General features: G+C 38.2%; 1 protein-coding gene across 2 annotated transcripts; it reads left to right on the top strand.

The window, feature by feature from the left end:
* Position 1: 1 nt before the first annotated feature.
* Positions 2 to 17985, top strand: ETS2 (ETS proto-oncogene 2, transcription factor). 2 transcript variants are annotated; one of them, XM_078390539.1, is made up of 10 exons: positions 2 to 139; positions 6027 to 6098; positions 9217 to 9337; positions 10356 to 10475; positions 10861 to 11061; positions 11443 to 11526; positions 13030 to 13269; positions 14086 to 14358; positions 14966 to 15084; positions 16447 to 17985. In XM_078390539.1, exons 2-10 carry the CDS (start codon positions 6027 to 6029, stop codon positions 16660 to 16662), a joined length of 1446 nt encoding a protein of 481 aa, XP_078246665.1. In that variant the 5' UTR covers positions 2 to 139; the 3' UTR covers positions 16663 to 17985. The 2 variants fall into 2 exon arrangements, with proteins under 2 accessions (XP_078246665.1, XP_078246666.1); XM_078390540.1 differs by lacking the exon at positions 2 to 139 and adding an exon at positions 720 to 1298.
* Positions 17986 to 18562: the final 577 nt, after the last annotated feature.

Raw genomic sequence — 18562 nt, 5'->3', positions numbered from 1 at the left:
TGAGGCTCACGGATATTTTGGGACCCCCCCCCCCCTCTCTCCTTCCCTCCTTCCCGGCAGGGCGACGGCGACGGTTTTCGGACGGCGGCGGGGGACCGGAGGGGCGCCCCTCTCGGGACTTCGGCTCGACGGCACCCAGGTGAGAGCGAGCGCAGGAGCGCCGGGGAGGCCTCCGGGGGCTGCGGCGGCGGCGGGCGGGGGCGAGCCGGGGGCGGGCGGGAAGGAGCGGAGCGGGGAGGGGGAGCGGTCGCGGGCACAGGGCGGCCGACGAGGAGGACCGACGGGCTGTTTCGCTTCGAGAGACCTCCTGGGCTGGTGGGGTTCGGCACCCGCCGTGGGCGCAGCAGCCGGGTCGCCCCTCTCCCGGCACCTTCGTGCCTTTCGGTTTGATCCGGGCGTTCGGGCCAGATCCAGATTTGCCACCTTCCGAAATCACAACGCCGGCTCCCCGAGAGGGCCAGACGCAGGCTCTTTACTCTTGGCAACCTCTAGCGAACCCAGAGGTGGAGGCCCTGATCCCTCCTCTCCCAAGCGGAGAGCTGTTCCTCCTTGTCTGTGGTGTTTCTTGAAACGCTGGCCACGGTCGTGTGAATGGTACCTAGAGAGGCTGCGCCCTGGTTTAGCGAGAAGAGAGTCGCGGGCTTGCCTAGCCAGTCACAGGTCCCCTCGGTTTCTCCGGAAGCGATTTTGGGACTGCTTTCCGAGGATGATTTAGGGGCCTTCGGGACTCGTTCCAGCCCACGACGCTGCCTGCAAAACTCAGAGGTTGGCGGGCGGGTGGGAGCGAAAGAATGGCATCGGGATCCACCCTGTTTGTTCTTCAGTCAATCATTTCTGGCCCTCCTCCCCTTGTTTTATTGGAGATACTCTTCTAAAAATGCTGCGATTGTTGGGTTCTTCTTTAGATCTTTGAATGAGAGTCCTGGAGGGAAGTATTAGTTCCCATTTGTATCATTTTGTTGTTAAAGAATTAGAGGTTACAAGAAGATGGATGTTTCCCGTGTTTTCTTTCTGTCAGTCAAATGGATCCGGTCCCTGCATATTTGGGTTATCTGACTTTTTGGGAATTTTCTCATTGCTGTTTATCTCTGTTTGCAGGATTTGCTCTCTCTCTCTCTCTCTCTCTCTCTCTCTTTTTGTAAAAGTGTCATATGTGGAAGGCTCTCAGGGCACTAAGCCTCTCTTGAGTAAACATATCTCAGTGCTGTTTATGAAAGTGGTAATAACTCTGTTGCACATTTATTCAGATGTGATGAGGTAAAGGGAGGAAAGAAGCAACTGTTGAGTAACCATGTAAGGTATGTTTGCTTAAATCAAGAGCTGCATACCTTGTAAACATTTTGTGTGGGTGAACAACTTATTTGCTTGCGAAGTGCTGTGTTGTACATTCACATTGTGTCATTACTTACTAGCTTTTAAACATGTTTAAAAAAGAAGTATTTGTAGTTCTGCACTGGAAGGGACTAGATTCTAGAAGATGATCATATTCCTAGGGATCCAATAGTTCAGATGTCTAGTGTGTAATTTCCTTTTGGCCTTTGTAATTATCTTTTTTAAAAAGAAATTCATGCTAACTTATTGCCAGCACTAATGTGTTTTTATGACTGTAAGGAATGTTACCAGATGTTATGAGATTTGTCAATGAATACAAAGTCCTGCTTGGGATCCGAAAGATGTAACTGAGCTTTTAAGTATGGATGGACTGAGTTTTAAGGAGATGCTGTACTAGCTTGATCAGTTGCAATAAAGCAAGTGGCAGTTTCTAATTCATACTTGGAGGCCTGAGGTCTGATGGAATCCTATGTCGTAATAAACCTGTTGGTCCTTAAGGTGGCATTACTCCCTTTGTTTTTAATTTGTTCTTACAGAATTATTTATGAGAATTTAAAATGACTGTTTCTGCCAGTTCTGTGGGGAGCACTTACCTTTCTAATGGGGAGTAATTCTGTTTAATCTGAGTGTTTTTATTATTTTTCCCCAAACAAGGTATGCTTCCCATATGCTGCTTGTCAGTAGGAATTGCTAGCATAAGGGAAGTGAAAAGCTACGCTTTGCCCCAGGCCTCAAAACTTTGTTTTTACACAACTAGCAGATAGTTCTATATCTAAAAGATTTCCAGGAACTTCTGCAGAAATCTAGTACAGTGGATTACAGATGGCCTTCCTGAGTCTCATTACACTGTCTTGGCAACAGTATCACCAAAATGTGCAGAGTAATTTTAAGTGGGAGGGATGACTGCTTAGACATTAGTCACTACATCATATTTAAATCTTACCAGTATAAATTTCAGCTAATTATCCCATGGAGGGCTCTTTGTGGTTCTGTGGCAAATATATCTTCAGAGATTATCTGAATTTACTGAGCTTTGAAATACAGGTTTTTAAACCCCAGTTTTAGTGTGAATTAAAGTGAAGACCAGCTGCTAAAGATCAAACATCTTATCTTAAATTTTGGAAGCCAAATAAGACTGCCTAACAATATTGTCTTTGATGTAAGAAAATATTACCTGTTGAAATTTGCATGTGTAAAAGGAATGCAGTCAGTACAGTTGGTTTAAAAGAAAACTAGCAGTGGTACTGTAGGAATGAGAGACTGCCAGATGAAAACATTCTTGAACCAGATGGGTTTTTTTTTCATATAATATGTAAAGCATTCCACACTTAATTTGCTGCATCTTCCACATTTGGGAGTACAGTATATAAATCTGGCTTCATTTATTCCTCATTTTAATGCAGTTCTACATTTTCATTCATAGATTTAACAGTGACAGTTACAATGGTTTGTCACTTCTTTACTATCAGAGATTTTAAAGAATTAGCCAGAGATAGGCCTGGGAGAAAAGAAAGTAGGTTTTCTCGTTATCTGTATATACTAACTGGTGGCTTTTGTGAAAAACTACTGTAAAATAAACAACAATTAGGCTTGTTGGATAGCTGTTAGCAAATGATTAATGCCATCGAACAGATACACATTTCTTCCTGTCCTCAGAAAACTGATACCAAAGGGAGAAGGGTTAAATCAACTCTGTGCCAAAGCCTTACGATAAACCATTTGTGTTCATTGTGATTCCATCATTGCAACAAACGCCCCATAAGTCTCCTTTTATAGCCTTCTCTTTGAGCCTTGCATATTGAGTAAATGTACTCAAGTCTTATCATAATACCATCAGCTTCAGTTTTAAGAGAATTAGTCAGAAACCCTCACATTATGCTGTTCCTGGTACCATTATATATAGTTCAAAGTCACTTCCCTCTATGATGAGGTCTGTTCCTGTATTTTTGAACATTATCCTTTATCCTGCCTAAATGTTCTTAAATGCTGTTCATTATACACTATTCAACAAGGGGCTGAAATGGTTGTAAAACATCTCTTCAGTCTGAAAAGTTGCCTTAGTGCTAGGTGTGTGAGGAACTGAAGGAAATAGCCAGGGGCCACAGAAGGGAAAAACACTGAGAAACCATGTTAAGACTGGGCCAACAATATTAATTGTTGGTTCTGCCAGATGCTAAAAGGTGGGCCACAAGTGAAGTGAAAAGCTATGCATTTCACTTCACTCTGAAGTGAAATGGCCGCCCAGAGACTTTTGGGTAGAGTGGGTGGCATATAAGTTAAATAAATAAATAAATGGCTGATTTCCCCTGCCCTGAAAAAAATTGTTGCAGGCTAATGAAAACAACTTGGGGCTGTGACTCTATGCTGTGGTTGTTGGTCCCTTCAGCCCCGCCCTGTGGCTTGTGTGTGGACCTGACATGCATGGCCCTGAAAAAGGTTGTGAAGGTGGGCAACCCCAGAGTGTCTCTTGAGAGTCACAAAAATATGGAACACAATCTGATATCAGTGTTTGTGCCCTAACACGCATTGTTTTCAGACAAAGGATATTGATCCTCAGCTGTGTTGAGTATAGATACAAATATCTATACAACATAACAGGAGGATTTATTAACCACGAGGGTCTTTAGGATGAGATGCTAGTTTATAATTTTGTCATTTGTGCTTGAAACTGTTTTATAGGTTTTTTTAAAATAACTTGTTAGAATTACATTTATGATAATGTGCACAATGGGGACTGTTTAAACAAAAAATAGAGCAAGGACTGAGCAAAGCTAGTAACATTTACATATAATTTTTCTGTTTAGTCTAAATGTAGACTACTTGGAGTTTGCACTTTATCTTAAGAGAAACTCCCCAGAAGACACTACCTGTATCCAACTGTACATAATGGCAGAGCAATTAATAGTCTCATCTTTAACTCACAATGCCATTAGTTACTTTGAGTGCTTTTAGGCTGAAATCTTGTATTTTAAAGAACCCACTGACGGAAGTGTGAGAGACTCATTTTTACATATACAGTTAAAAACTTGGACAATAAGTGGGAAAGGGAAAAAAGGAGAAAGATGATTAACATGATGACAGTCCTGTAAGACGTGTTAGGTAGAGATGCTGTTGATGTACCCAAGGCCACTCCGTATGTTTACCTTCTGTATGAGATTTTGAGCATGGATTTACTCAAGCCATACTCGGTACTAATTACTAAAAAAAGAGAGATCTCTTGTTTTTAATTTTAATCCCAACTAAATAATAACTAGCTGGCTGGATAGCTCAGTGGTTTAGGCTGAGACTTAGATTCTCCACTGTGCCTCTTGTGAGTAGAGCCAGCCTGTGTGGCCTTGGATGTGCTCCACAGTACCAGGGCATCCCCAGGAGAAAGGAATAGCAAGCCACTTCTGAGGTCTACCAAATAAAATCCTGAAAAGTCAGAATTGACTTGAGGTCACATGCTTATTGCTATTATTAAATAATGAACTGGATACTTTAGGATAATCTAGCCCTAATATAATACTAGTTGGGACACCACATCATTACTGTTTGTCAAAAATATGCCATATCTTTTCACTGTGTTGGATATGCACAATTATAGTTTTTTAAGAAATGTACATTAAAATATGTTTCCTACTACTTCTTAGAAGAATAAGTATATATATAGCCGCCTAGAATGGTCCGGTGGGCCAGATAGGCGGGGTATAAATAAATAAATAAATAAATAAATAAATAAATAAATAAATAAATAAATAAATAAATAAATAAATAAATATTGCAAATGAAATAGGCCTTACCCCCTGACGTAAAGACTCCAATAGAAAGATGCCTCCAAACCAAACAAATGCTTTACAGTGTGTGCAAGACATGGGCCCAGTAGAAATTTTTGAAAAATTGATGTTTAAAAATATAAATTGAATTTTAAATTTAAATCTGTCATTTTTTCATTGTTAAAATGTTTCATTTTTTTAAATTGTCAATATGATATAATGTTAGAAATTCTTAGAATCCTACTAAAAATCCATAATTGTTTTCACTAGTTTCTTCAAATGATGCTGAGTCTTTAAGATTAGCAATTTTAGCTTTTGTTCCATTGTAACTTATTGCAGAAAGTGTCAGCTCCTTGTCTTTCTCTCTCTTGCTCTGAAAGTGCATGTTTTGGCAGGGAGCAGAATGAATTTGGATTTAATCTTCTCCCAAAGTGCTATGCTGCTTACAATGAACCTAATAATTATTTTTCTCAATGCCTACTTTTTACGGTCTCCATGTCCAGATTGACTCCATTTTCAATAATCCCCAATTCATTGACTGACATACAATGTCTGAAAACAGTGCAATGAATATCTCAGTGTATAGAAAAGAAAAATATATATTCTGTAATGAAATTGCAGAATACTGTATATATACAGTACTAAGATTATAACCAGCAAGAGTACACATTTGGAGAGATCACGTGATTAAATCAGGTATTTCTGGGTAGTGATTTAAACCAAATCCACCCTTCTTATTTTAATGGTAGCATGGTTATAATTTTCTGCAAACTACAGATTTAGATTTGCCTCACTAGTGTTGCCTCCCAAGAATGATGAAAGCCTGGGGCATTTATGAATGCTCTTCCTGTATATTATAATAGATACCTTGTTTAGAAATAAACTGGGAGCTGTTTTTGTTGTTTCTGTCAACAAACAGAATTCTCTTTCCATTTTTAGATGAGTGACTTTGGAATCAAGAACATGGATCAGGTTGCACCTGTATGCAATGCGTATAGAGGGCTGCTCAAGGTGAGTTTTTTCAAAATGGTGTGCTCAGTAACAGGCAGTTTGCACAAGGCATATTTTCCATGCATTAGTATAAAACTCTGTTTGTACTTTGTACAGAAAGAATGTACTTTGAAAATCTGTTTCAACCATAGTGAAACTTTTTCAGTAATACAGTAAAATGAAGTCTCTTGAATTAATCATTGGGTCTAGACCACTGGTTCTTAACCTTGGGTTACTCAGGAGTTTTGGACTGCAACTCCCAGAAGCCTTCACCACCAGCTGTGCTGGCTGGGGTTTCTGGGAGTTGCAGTTCAAAAACATCCGAGTAACAAAGGTTAAGAACCACTGGTCTAGACTATTAATAAATTGAGTACAGTTAAAAATATGTTTTTAACTTTGCTAATTGAAAAGCCAAATCCTGGCTCATCAACTGAAGTGAAAAAAATGCATAAAGTCAAAGCTATACTGATACAGTTAAAATAAGTTTAATATGCGGGTGTTCAAGTAGCATTATTACATGCAAGTAGCATTATTACATTTTAGCCGCCTAGAGTGGTCTTAACCGACCAGATAGGCGGGATATAAAATAAATAAATAAATAAATAAATGCAGCTTCTTTATTTACACCATAAATGTGAAACCTGTGATATTACTAGACTTTCAGTGCCAGCACAGCCAGTGGCCATGAAGGAGGACAATGTAGTCCAATACTCTCCAGAGAGCTACAGGCTTCCCTACCACCTTTACATGGAATGTTACTTCTGTATTTATGTTTTAGTGTGATTTGATAATCTTGATACAATCTTTCTTTTAAAAGGCAACTATAAATTGTGTGTAATAGCAGTGTTTTTAAATCTTTTCTTGTTAATGCTATCTGAAATTCAGCATTTTCAAGGAATCATGGATAGAATATCTAACTGAAGTTAAGCTACTTATGTCTTAATTTGGTAATAAACTGAGAAGGGCTTGTGTTCCCACTTAGTTAAACAAGTCAAATAATAATACAAGATGTAAGCCTTGTAGATGCCTATTAACCTGGGCTGTGTTCTCTGCTGGTAGGCCTGGCTATGTGACAAAGCATATTAGCTGTATAATGGTTGACTCATATCAGCCTTCAGGGCACATTTCCACCACTGTACGGCTGTTCCCAGTCCTTCAGGATTTGTGAATGAGTGTTATTTTCCACTATTCTTTAGGAACTCTGGCACTGAAAATAAAATTTTATTGCTCATGTGCCTAGTAGGCTTTAATCCATGTAGGCTGTAAACATGTTCACTGTACTGTTTAGATTCATGTCCTAAAAATGCAGAACAATGTTTAAAGTATAGCATGCCTTTTACTCATTCTTATAAGGTTACATTTTTTTCCCAGTGACTCAGAATAGGGGTCACTTATTTACACAAAACACAGGAGTTTCCAGATTATGTTGCAAGTGCTTTGCCTTTCCCCTCAGTACTGGGAATGAGTCAGATTTTTTATCTAATAACACTGAAAGAATCTCTGTTGTTAGAAGGCTAGACAGCTGGCTTATTATTAATCATTTCATTTATACAGCAAATTTATCAAATGGGTTCCTGATGTTGAATTCTCTTACTCTTAGTTTGTATATATGAACAGTTCCTTTGTTCGGGTCAAAACCACTTTGACGAAATAGCACTTTGATCTTCTGGTGCTAAAACCAACTATTACACTCATGTGTCTGAAAAATACTGTAATGTAGATTGCATTAGGGTCTCCGCTTTCTGACATGTTTTGTTGAAATAAAGATTGCAATCAGTAGAAGATTCATCCTGAACTGAGACAAAACCTTCTTTGAATGCTGTTGCTCTGACAATTTGAAATTCTTAAAATGAGTTAATCCGAACTATAGTGTGACCAATACACTGGAGTCTTACATAGCCCTACCTGCAAGTAAGCCCCTTTGAACTTGATGGGGCTTGCTTCTAAATTGACATGTATAAGGTCAAAATGTCTGTGGTCTCTTAGAGCATCCTTACATCACATGTTCATTTTTGACAAAAGTTAGTCAAGGTGCACATCAGACACTGCTATATTGAATATACTTACTGAGAGTTACATACATCCCATTCTGACTTTCTTTGTTGCCCTCCCCTCGAGGTGGCTCTCTGAAAATTTACTTTAGAGGAATTCCAAGGTCACTGGAGCAGATTTTTAGGATGGACAGTTGGCATAGGAAATATATCCCACTTGAACATTGTGGAACTAATTTCTAGCTAAGCATGCATAGGATAGCATTGTACATGAATGAATACTTGTTAAAAATAGAACACCCAATATGCATTCCATTGTTATCTAAACAATGCAGAAGTGGCCAGTGTTCATTTTAAAAACATTATGTATGTCTATTTATCTCTTAAATTAAAAACAGGGAAAACTTGAGTAAGAATGATCCCATTGTATTCCTTCCTAGTTCTGTTAATTTTCCAAATGTTTGTTGTTTCATAACAGTAGAAAGAAACAGCCAACATACTGTAGTCTGAGAAAGATTTTTTTCGAACTTGATTTCTAAAATAATAAAGATCATGAAGTAGATGGCTCCTCTCCTGAGTTTCATAATAAGGGACGATCATTCAAATGTAGACAGTTTTGCATATAAGAAGTACAAAAGTAAAGAAGTGAAGTAGTGCAAAATATTACATTACAGTACAAATCTTTGCATGGAAGTGAGTTCCACTAAGTTTAAAAGGTTTATTTATAAGTCAGAGGGGGAAATCTTGCAGTCTTAATTGGTAAAATGTTACTTTGACATGCTCCAAGTCTTAATGATTTGTATGGGGAACTTCCCAGATTTGTACTTGAGCTATTGTGTAAGTAAACCAAGAAGTCTACAAGAGCCACTAATACAGTACTTAGTTGACATCAGAGAAAAGAGAATATTATCTAGAATTGATTGCTCAATATAAAAGAGACTGTTAAAATCAGCACAAGATTAAGATTCCTGGAAATTGATTTATATGAATGTGTTGCACTGATTCTGTAGAACAGGAAAAGAGACATTGCTATCCTAATTTGATGTTGTGTTTCCAGTTGGAGAGTCACATTTTGTTCCATTGTAAGATGAGCATGTTATTGTAAATGCAAGAAAATACTTACATTCACTTTTATTTCTTTTTTCCAGCGCCAACCTGCCTTTGATAGCTTTGAAGCTGCAAATTCTCTTTTTATGGGATATGTCCCCTCATTAAGTGAAGATCAGACTCTCCAAGAAGTGCCTACAGGCCTTGATTCTATTTCTTACGGTAAATGATGATTTTATAAATATTGCAGTTCTGTTACATTAGTGAACAGGTTCTCTTAACAGGTTGAAACTTTTAACTGTCTAAGGAATTAGAAATGACATTCTACAGGATGATCAAAGCCATTGATCATCTAAAATTTCTAATTGTATATTTAGATGAGAAATGTCTTGGTCTCATATGTACAGAAATACTGTTTATAGACATTACACTGTTATCCCTAACACATATATTAACATGATCATATGGGCATCAGCTGTTATGTGTAATTGTGGCTTCTTATTATCCCTCCATACAAAGATATTGCCCACTGATTGATTTGATCTGATCTGTTGAAAATTAAATAGAAGCTATTCCAAACAAAGGAACAGGATAAATTAATTTTTATTCCCACCCTTGAAATAGATCAGGCTACAAGACTCGTCTAGTTCTACTCATAACAAGGGACTTCTGTATGTAATATGTCAGTTAACTCTACTCAATAGTTCATCACATTCTGATTTGCAAATAGATTGCTCTTGATGTGAGGGTCCTGTACTTGGAGTCTGTAGTAAAAGAATACATTTAAAAGCAAAGGCCAGAATCTTATTGCTAGTTTAAGCTTGTGTAAGGGAAATCATATAAGTTTTGGTGACAAATTGTCACTAATTAACCATGGGCTGGGTTGAATTACTGAGTATGTTCCAATTAGGCTCACAGTCGGGAATGCAACCAGCATCTCATTAATGAGTGGCAATTTGCCATCAACACTTACATGATTTCCCTTATGCAAGCATAAATCAGCAGTAGGATTCTGGCCAAAGTAATGTGGTTTTAAAACAGAACTGCCATATTTACAGTTCATGTACAGTTATAAACTGTATGCAGTGAGCTTGTAGACTTCTCAGTGTTTTTCTAATCTTCAGAAAAAGAAAAGAAACATAAATATTTTCTCCTCATATGCACTTTCTACAAATATAAAAATATTAAGTCCCCCCCTTTGGCTTTCATCATTTATAACATCGGAATTCTTACTCTTCAGAATCGAACAGCTGTGAATTGCCTCTCTTAACTCCATGCAGCAAAGCTGTGATGAGTCAGGCTTTAAAAGCAACATTCAGTGGATTTGCAAAAGAACAGCGCAGACTGGGCATTCCAAGCAGTAAGTCACTTCACCCCTGCAAACTTTTTTAATGCACAAGATAATTCTAATTGGTTAACATTGGGAGTTTTTGCTAGGTGATGCTCTTATCGTAAATGTGTTACTTGAAAGTAAATTTCATTTTTCTCACTAGGGCCCAAACCTATATATCAGACTATAGTCTGAGTTAATTTACTAAGTTGCTTGTGTTGACTGTAAATGAGTCAGCAGTCAACACAAGACACTCGGATGGATAGGCAACTTATCAGCAATTGAATGCTTTTGCTAATGTACCCAATAGTTCATCACAGTCTCATTTGCAGATAGTGTGTGCTATGTTTGAAAATGAATTTTGGAAGAGGTCTCTCCTCTGACGTTGTTAATTAGCCTGTCTTACTTTTTCCAGATCCATGGCTATGGACACAGCAGCAGGTGTGTCAGTGGCTTCTCTGGGCTACCAATGAATTCAGTTTGGCAAATGTGAACTTTGAGAGGTTTGCTATGAATGGCCAAGAATTATGCAACCTGGGAAAGGAGCACTTCTTGGAACTTGCACCTGATTATGTGGGCGATATTCTGTGGGAACACTTGGACCAGATGATAAAAGGTAAATGTATGAAGCCAAAATGAAAGCTTATTATTTGTGGTGCATAAATATATTCCCAAGATGGAATCCTAGCCCCATGTCAGAGCGCAGTTTCACCATCATTAAATGTTCTTAATTTCCACTGATTGAAAAAGGAAAACTAAGATTTTACTCTCCTCACCACTCAGTGGAAATTAGTGGGACGTACATAAGCCTAATAGTGTTTAAGATGGGCTCATTTATGTTTCAGATCATGATACTGATCTGGTAAAATTAGGCTAGAGAGATATCAATGAAAAAAAAAACTGACTGTGGCCAGTATGAAACAAATTGTATTTAACATTATCAGAACAAATTCTTCTTTGCAACTATTCATTCAGAAAATGCTTGTTCTGCTTTTAGATAATGAAGAAAAGCCACAGGAGCAATATATAGAAAATTCCCATCTCACTTCATCCCCACACTGGGTCAACAACAATACATTAGGTAAGTGTCTTTAAATTAGGCAAACTACTGTTATTAGGTATTTGCATTTCCTACGGATGCAGGTGGATCTCCCATTGTATACCTGAGTTGTACACAAAATTGAGTGAGTGCTGTGTATGTCTGTGCATCCAGGTTCAGCAAATTTCAAAAAATGTTCTTGTTACTTTCAATTCAGTTTAATATATATATACACGTATATAACATAGGTGTAGGAGAGTTGGTGGCAAAGTAATTGAATGGAGGAGGAATTATTAATAGAGTTCCAAACATTTTTTCAGATCCACATAGACTGACAGAAATGAAAGAAGGAAATTTGAGATTGGAAAAGCCAAATATATATTTACAGTGTCCTGTACAAGTAATTCCCTTCTTTTAGTTCAACACATTTTTATTCAGATGTGTTGTGTCATGTGAGACATAATTTGCTCTGTACAGTGGTGCCTCGCATTACGATGTTAATTTGTTCCAGTGAAATCGCTGTAGAACGAAAACATCGTAAAGCGAAATTAAAAAGCCCATAGAAATGCATTAAAACCCGATTAATGCATTCCTATGGTCTTGAAACTCACCGTCCAGCAAAGATCCTCCATAGCACGGCCATTTTCGCTGCCTGTGCAGCAAGGAGTCCATCCCAGAAAAGAGCGGGGAGCCATTTTTTTACCCGGCGGCCATTTTGAAACCGCCAATCAGCTGTAGGAAAATCGTCATTTTGCAAGAATCGGTTCCCAAAACAGGGAACCGATCATCGCAAAGCAAAATTCCCCCATAGGAAACATCATTTTGTGATCGCAAAAACTTCATCGTAATGTGATTTTGTCATAAAACGGAGCACTCGTCTTGCGAGGCACCACTGTAGTTTAATTTTTTTCAGTCCATTGCTTAGCAAAGTTGGGATGACTATGTCTGATATCAAAAGTGCAGTTGAACAAAACAGAGTGTATCCAGTTTTGGTATTCCAAATTAGGTACCCTAGTATCTGTGGGTGTTTTGAAACATGTGGGAATAACATAAAGAGATAAGGGTACAGCATTCTAATGTGGAGGTTTGGTCCACATGATGGTGTGTGTTTTTATTTTATTTTATTGGTTTGTTTTTTTTAAGGGGCCACAGGATAAAACTCCCACAAGACCCCTACCATTGGCCATGCTGGAAGGGCCAAAGATTCACCTGCAAGACTTTTAAAAAAAATAAAAGAAAGACATTGTACCTGGATGACATCAGTATTTTGTCTGACCTCCTTTTTGAAAGAAATTTAGTGATTGTTAAAAAAAGGTTCTAAGGACACAATAACAGTCCATTGCTAAAAACAATTTATTTGGATAAGGACAGGTGGGAATACTGATATCAGTGAGATTTGCTTCTATCATCGTAGTTAACTTTTGGACAGGAGAGTGATAGGATTCTGCAGAAGCATTTATGTATTGCTCTACTGTTCTAGAGTGTGTGACAGGGACTCTTATGAAAAAGAAATGCCTATTTTTTGTTGTTGTTTGGGTTTTTTAGGTATTGACGTTGATCAAGCACATTACTGTGCTCAAGTATCCAGCTACCAGAAAACTCCAAACTATCCCAAACCTAGCCATTTGGGTGAGTTATGTCAGACAGCAGCTGGACCAAATCTAGTTAATTTAAAGCAAGAATTTCCGATGTATCCTAAATCGCAGCTAGAAGCAGTCAGTGTCTACTGCTCCATGAATCGGGACTTCACAAGAAACAATCTGAACTTGCTGTTGGATAACTCTGGTAAGTGTATGTGCCATGACTACTATGTAATCTTATTTAATATTTATTTTTAACTGCTAGAGACAAAATGTATCTGATGTAACAAAACTGCTGCCGTGTGCTCATGTTTTCAAATACGCAAGCTGTTTCTGCAGCTTTTTTGGTTTCACTGAGTTCAATGCCCCTTCTTCCATCTAACAGCTGCTCCCACAAACCATTATTTTTTCACTGTGGAGAACTCATTGTGTGTTTTTTGATAAATTTCAGTAAAGTAGCCTTCAACATACAAAAAAACAACAACAGCAAAACACTTGCAATTAAGATTTCAGTGATTTCCCTGTAAATGTCATATTTAGAAAGTAGGAAATATTGCCTTTAAAGCTGGTGTTTTGTTTGACCACAACTAGACAAAAATGCTTCTAAAGCAGTGGCCCCCAACCTTGGGCCTCCAGGTGTTCTTGGACTACAACTCCCAGAAGCCTTCACTGCCACCTCTGCTGGCCAGGATTTCTGGGAGTTGAAGTCCAAGAACATCTGGAGGCCCAAGGTTGGGGACCGCTGTTCTAAAGGACTTAAAAATCTGTAAGTAATGGTGACTTGGAGATGTAGTAGTATGTGTATTTGATAACTATAATTGTAAACAAATCACTATAGTCTAATTTCATTGAAAAATTAAAGAGAGGTGGAGTTCTGGGTCTGTATTCTCTGCCATGTCAGTTCTAATCTCAGTTTAAACAACAAATTAAGATCCGATTCATTTTAATTTTAGGATTAATACCCCTCCTTCAAAATCTCGGGGTAAACCCATATTTACAATGGTTTCTTCTGCTTGTTTAGGTAAACCTAGAGAGCATGACTCAAGTGACAGTGGCACAGAAAGTTATGAGAGCTCAGATTCATTGCTACAGTCCTGGAATAGCCAATCTTCCTTAGTAGACGTTCAGCGTGTGCCATCCTATGAGAGCTATGAGAGCTTTGAAGATGATTGCAACCAATCCTTGTGCCTAAACAAACCCACAATGTCTTTCAAAGACTATATTCAAGAAAGGAGTGACCCTGTAGAGCAAGGAAAACCAGTTATACCTGCAGCGATTCTAGCAGGGTTTACAGGCAAGTGTGTTATTTTCCTAATCTTTTTGCCTTTGGGATTCTGTCCTTTTCTTTTGCTGTTGATTCCCCATGAACGTGCATTTCTGCTGGAGTAAAGGGAGAAGTCCTTATTGGATATAATGGGAGCGCAGCCAACTAGTTTGATGCCTAATGCTGTATTTGCTGTGAAAACAGGTATTAATTAAACCTTAGATATGGCAGCCATATGAACACCAAATAAATCTGGAGTTTGGTAACATGTCCAGTTGGTGTCTTGTCCAGTTAATTCTTTTCTAAAATGCTATTAATCTGAAATGTGTTTTATAATGGACTGGAAACTATAACCAACAGTTTGGAGGGAGAGAAGGCACCTTCCTTCACACCTCTGCTCTGAATTTTAAAAACAAAAATTTTGATCTACAATGAGTTTAATGCTACCTAATGTAGATCTTCTGATAGCGATTCTGACAGGTTTATTTCTTAATCCTGAGGATCTTAAAATAAATATGTAGTTTTTTCCTAAAATAAGCACCTGTTGAGAGGTAGTCCATTTTGTGCTCTCGCTCTCTCACTCACTCTTTCTCTCAGTGTATAAAATACTTTTAATAACTTTATCTTTATATAACAGGTAGTGGGCCTATACAGCTGTGGCAGTTCCTTCTAGAGCTCCTAACGGACAAATCTTGCCAGTCATTCATTAGCTGGACTGGAGATGGATGGGAATTTAAACTCGCTGACCCAGATGAGGTTAGTAGCTCGGTTATCATGGATGAAAAATGGCTGTTGATTTTATTTCTGTGGGATTCCTAGGAAGGAAAGTGGAAGCCTGCATATCACCATGTTCAGAAGCTTATACTCTAACCATATAGTAAGCAGGAATGTGTAAGAATATAGCTTGCTAAAGATCTTAACGTGAATTTACCAGAATCTGGAAAAGTGAACCTTTATGGCCAGTGCTCCCAGAATTTCCTAGCCAGCACAACCATCAGACTGAAGTATTCTGAGGAGCTGTAGGCCAAAACTGTAACTTTTTCTAGCTTGGATTTTAGGTAGGCAGTGCCTGCCACTCACATTTAACTAGATCTGTAAAAAGCATTTGATACATATTCAAATTAACTTGTTAGCTCTTGACTTTAAATAAAATACGGTGCTTAATGAACTGTTAAAGCAAGGTCCATTCAGAAGATATTTTAAATTTAAGATCTAACTCTGAAATAGAATAGGATCACTGCTGTTGAAAGGGTTGGAAGATCTGTTAAGCATCAGATAGCTGTTTCATTCTGTGTGTCTCCAGCTGCACGTTGTGGAAGGCAGACTCAGTGGATGTGTTAAAGTATCTGTTTACAGCTTGTTGGGAGCGCACAGTGATTGGCTGGCTGAAGCTCAGGAAACTGCCCATTTCCTTTCTTAAAGGCTCACAGGTCCCTTACTTGGTACAAGTTTCTAGTCTGAGAAAAAAAAGTTCTAGAGGAACCAAAAGCTTATTTACTGATTCTTTTATTATAATCAGTAGATCAGATAAAAAAGCTTTTGCCACCTTTGGGCCATTTTGTAACTCTTTTTTTGGCAGGCCTAATAAATAGTGCCCAGCTGGATAGCTCAGTGGTTTAGGTGTCTACCTATGGAGCCAGAGGCTGGGAATTCAATTCCCCTCTGTGCCTCCTATGAGTAGAGCGAGACTGTGAGGCCTTGGACAAGCTGCACAGTCCCAAGATACTCTCAGAAGAAGGGAATGGTAAACCACTTTTGAATATTCTCTACCTGGAAAACCGTGAAAAGGGTCACCATAAATCAGAATTGTCTTGACAGCACATGATTATTGTTATAATAAATACTATTTCTCAAACCTGCATTTCATTTTTACTTATAGACCAAACACTTACTTTGCATTTTTCTTTTTTAGAGTATTTTATTTGGTTATAATTTGAAGTTTGTATTACAGTATAGCTCTTTCTCCCAGTCATTCCATATTAACCTTACTCATACAGCTACTGGTGATTCAGGTTCATAGTATTCGAAACAAGATAAATGCCTGAATTGCCAAATACGTTAACATATTTTTAACAGCCCTTGACTAAATGAAATAAGCTTTTTCTCTTCTTGCTTAAGGTTGCACGGCGATGGGGCAGAAGAAAGAACAAGCCCAAAATGAACTATGAGAAGCTGAGCCGTGGCCTGCGCTATTATTATGATAAGAATATTATTCACAAGACTTCAGGGAAGCGCTACGTATATCGCTTTGTATGTGACCTCCAGAACTTGTTGGGATATACGGCAGAGGAGCTTCATGCAATGTTAGGCGTGCAGCCGGACACAGAGGACTGAGCCTAACAAGCTTGTATGGCTTTTACACAGAGTGCAAAAGCGCATGAACTGTGAATCAGGACCTTCTGCATCAACCATTGGTTTTATCTTCTGACTGGAATGGTGCACTGTTAATGTGACCTTAAAGAAGTAGGGGCGTTTTTTTGAGTCAGGGGAAATTGAAGGAAAGCAAAGCAGCCTTATTATCAGGCTCTTCATTTTCAGATCTTCATGTTTTCTACCCTTTTGAACACCTTTGTGTGAAATCAGCATAGCTGCAACGTGAAGATTAGAAATAGGCTTTGGTCTTTCGGTCGCATAAACTGCCATATAACTGAGGGCACTGCCTATACTAAAGACTGATAGCCATTGGAATTTCTAGCGGAAAAGAAACCCACCTAAAAGAGCAAATTTGCAGATATTACAATTTGTGACATCTGTAATTATAAGAGAAAGGCTAACTGTCCTTTAACACAGGTGCTGAAAGGACATTGCATTGGGCATTTTCTCAGTGTGTGTGTGTGCGTGTGTATGTATGTGTGTGTGTTACTATACACAAACAAGTTGCATAGCTTCAGACCAAGATGGAGTAATGGCAAGGATTCCTCACAAGGACATTTTATACCATTTCAAGGATCTGTATATTTGTGTATGTGTGTATGCTTGTGTGTGTAAGCATGTTCATAAAATTCTCTAGCAATTTATGCTCCTATTTAATAGATATTGTATATTGTAATTTAAGCTAATGTAAGCATCTGAAAGACGATGGAAGCAAATATTTTATTATGGAAAAGGAGTGTCTATGGCATTTTGGAAGATGTTTACCTACAAAGGGATTTGATAGGTTAAGCTAGGCACATACTAAGTAAGTGCCTCTGCTGGGCAAGGCAGCATGATCCATGGTTGCCAAATGGATAATTTTAAGCAGATGTGTGATAGTGCAGTTCCCAGTGTGAAGACTCAGTCTGACTTCTCTCAATTAAAATTGTTAATATTGGTTAAAATATATTTATTGATGGAATACCTCTTCTGTGCATGTTCTCTTAAAAATTTATATATAACCTTAATTTTTTTCCTTTGGTCTGACCTTTTCTCCATCCCTTTTCCCCATCCAAAGTGAATTATTCTGATTAAAATATGAATTCTATTTTTGGAAATAATTCCGACTCCTTTTCAGCAATTAGGAGAAAGATGTGTAGCAGCTATTTTTACTGCAATAAAAAAGAGCTCACTGGAAAAATGTACTTTGTAAGAAAACTATTTTTTATCTGAGACTAATGTAAATTTAAATGTACAGTATGAGGTTTAAAATATCAAATTTTATTAAAACCTCTTGAACAATGATCCGTAACTGTGTAGAATTGTTTAAAGTTTTCCAGTTCCCTTTAAACTTCATAACTTGGCAGTTCACCTAAGTGTTTGTGATAAATCAGAAGATGTGCTAATCTTTCATACAAACACCTTGGATTGTCTATCCAGTCATTTCATTTCTTGGAAACAAAAGTTCATTTCTACCCAAGAAGCTCTACACACTACAGAAGTGATACCCTTTGATGGAGGCATGAGTTCATGAGTAGATCTAACGTCGCTATCACAATGAATTGGGGGGAAACATATACATCAAAAAGATGTGCTACTTGAGATACCTGCTTTCTATGCCTTCTCTATCTGTGGGTGCCACTGTCCAAATGACAACCACAACCAAACCCTTGCACTAAGATTGAGGTTGCTGTTTAAATTTGTGAACAGGTACTTCTCTTGGATTACCCTGTCACCAACTCATGTGTTACACTGCTGCTTTAACTCTCACTCAGCTAATGGCTATTTTCACACTCTTTTTTTAAAAAAGTAAGAATGTTGTCGGTGAAACACAGGTTCATTTACTGTGTTGAGATCACACTAGCCACATGTCATCACACTG

This window comes from Pogona vitticeps, chromosome 3, assembly GCF_051106095.1.
Source record: "Pogona vitticeps strain Pit_001003342236 chromosome 3, PviZW2.1, whole genome shotgun sequence".
Taxonomy (NCBI): domain Eukaryota; kingdom Metazoa; phylum Chordata; class Lepidosauria; order Squamata; family Agamidae; genus Pogona; species Pogona vitticeps.
The sequence above is the reverse complement of the archived record's forward strand: the minus strand, read 5'-3'. Positions and strand labels throughout refer to the sequence as shown.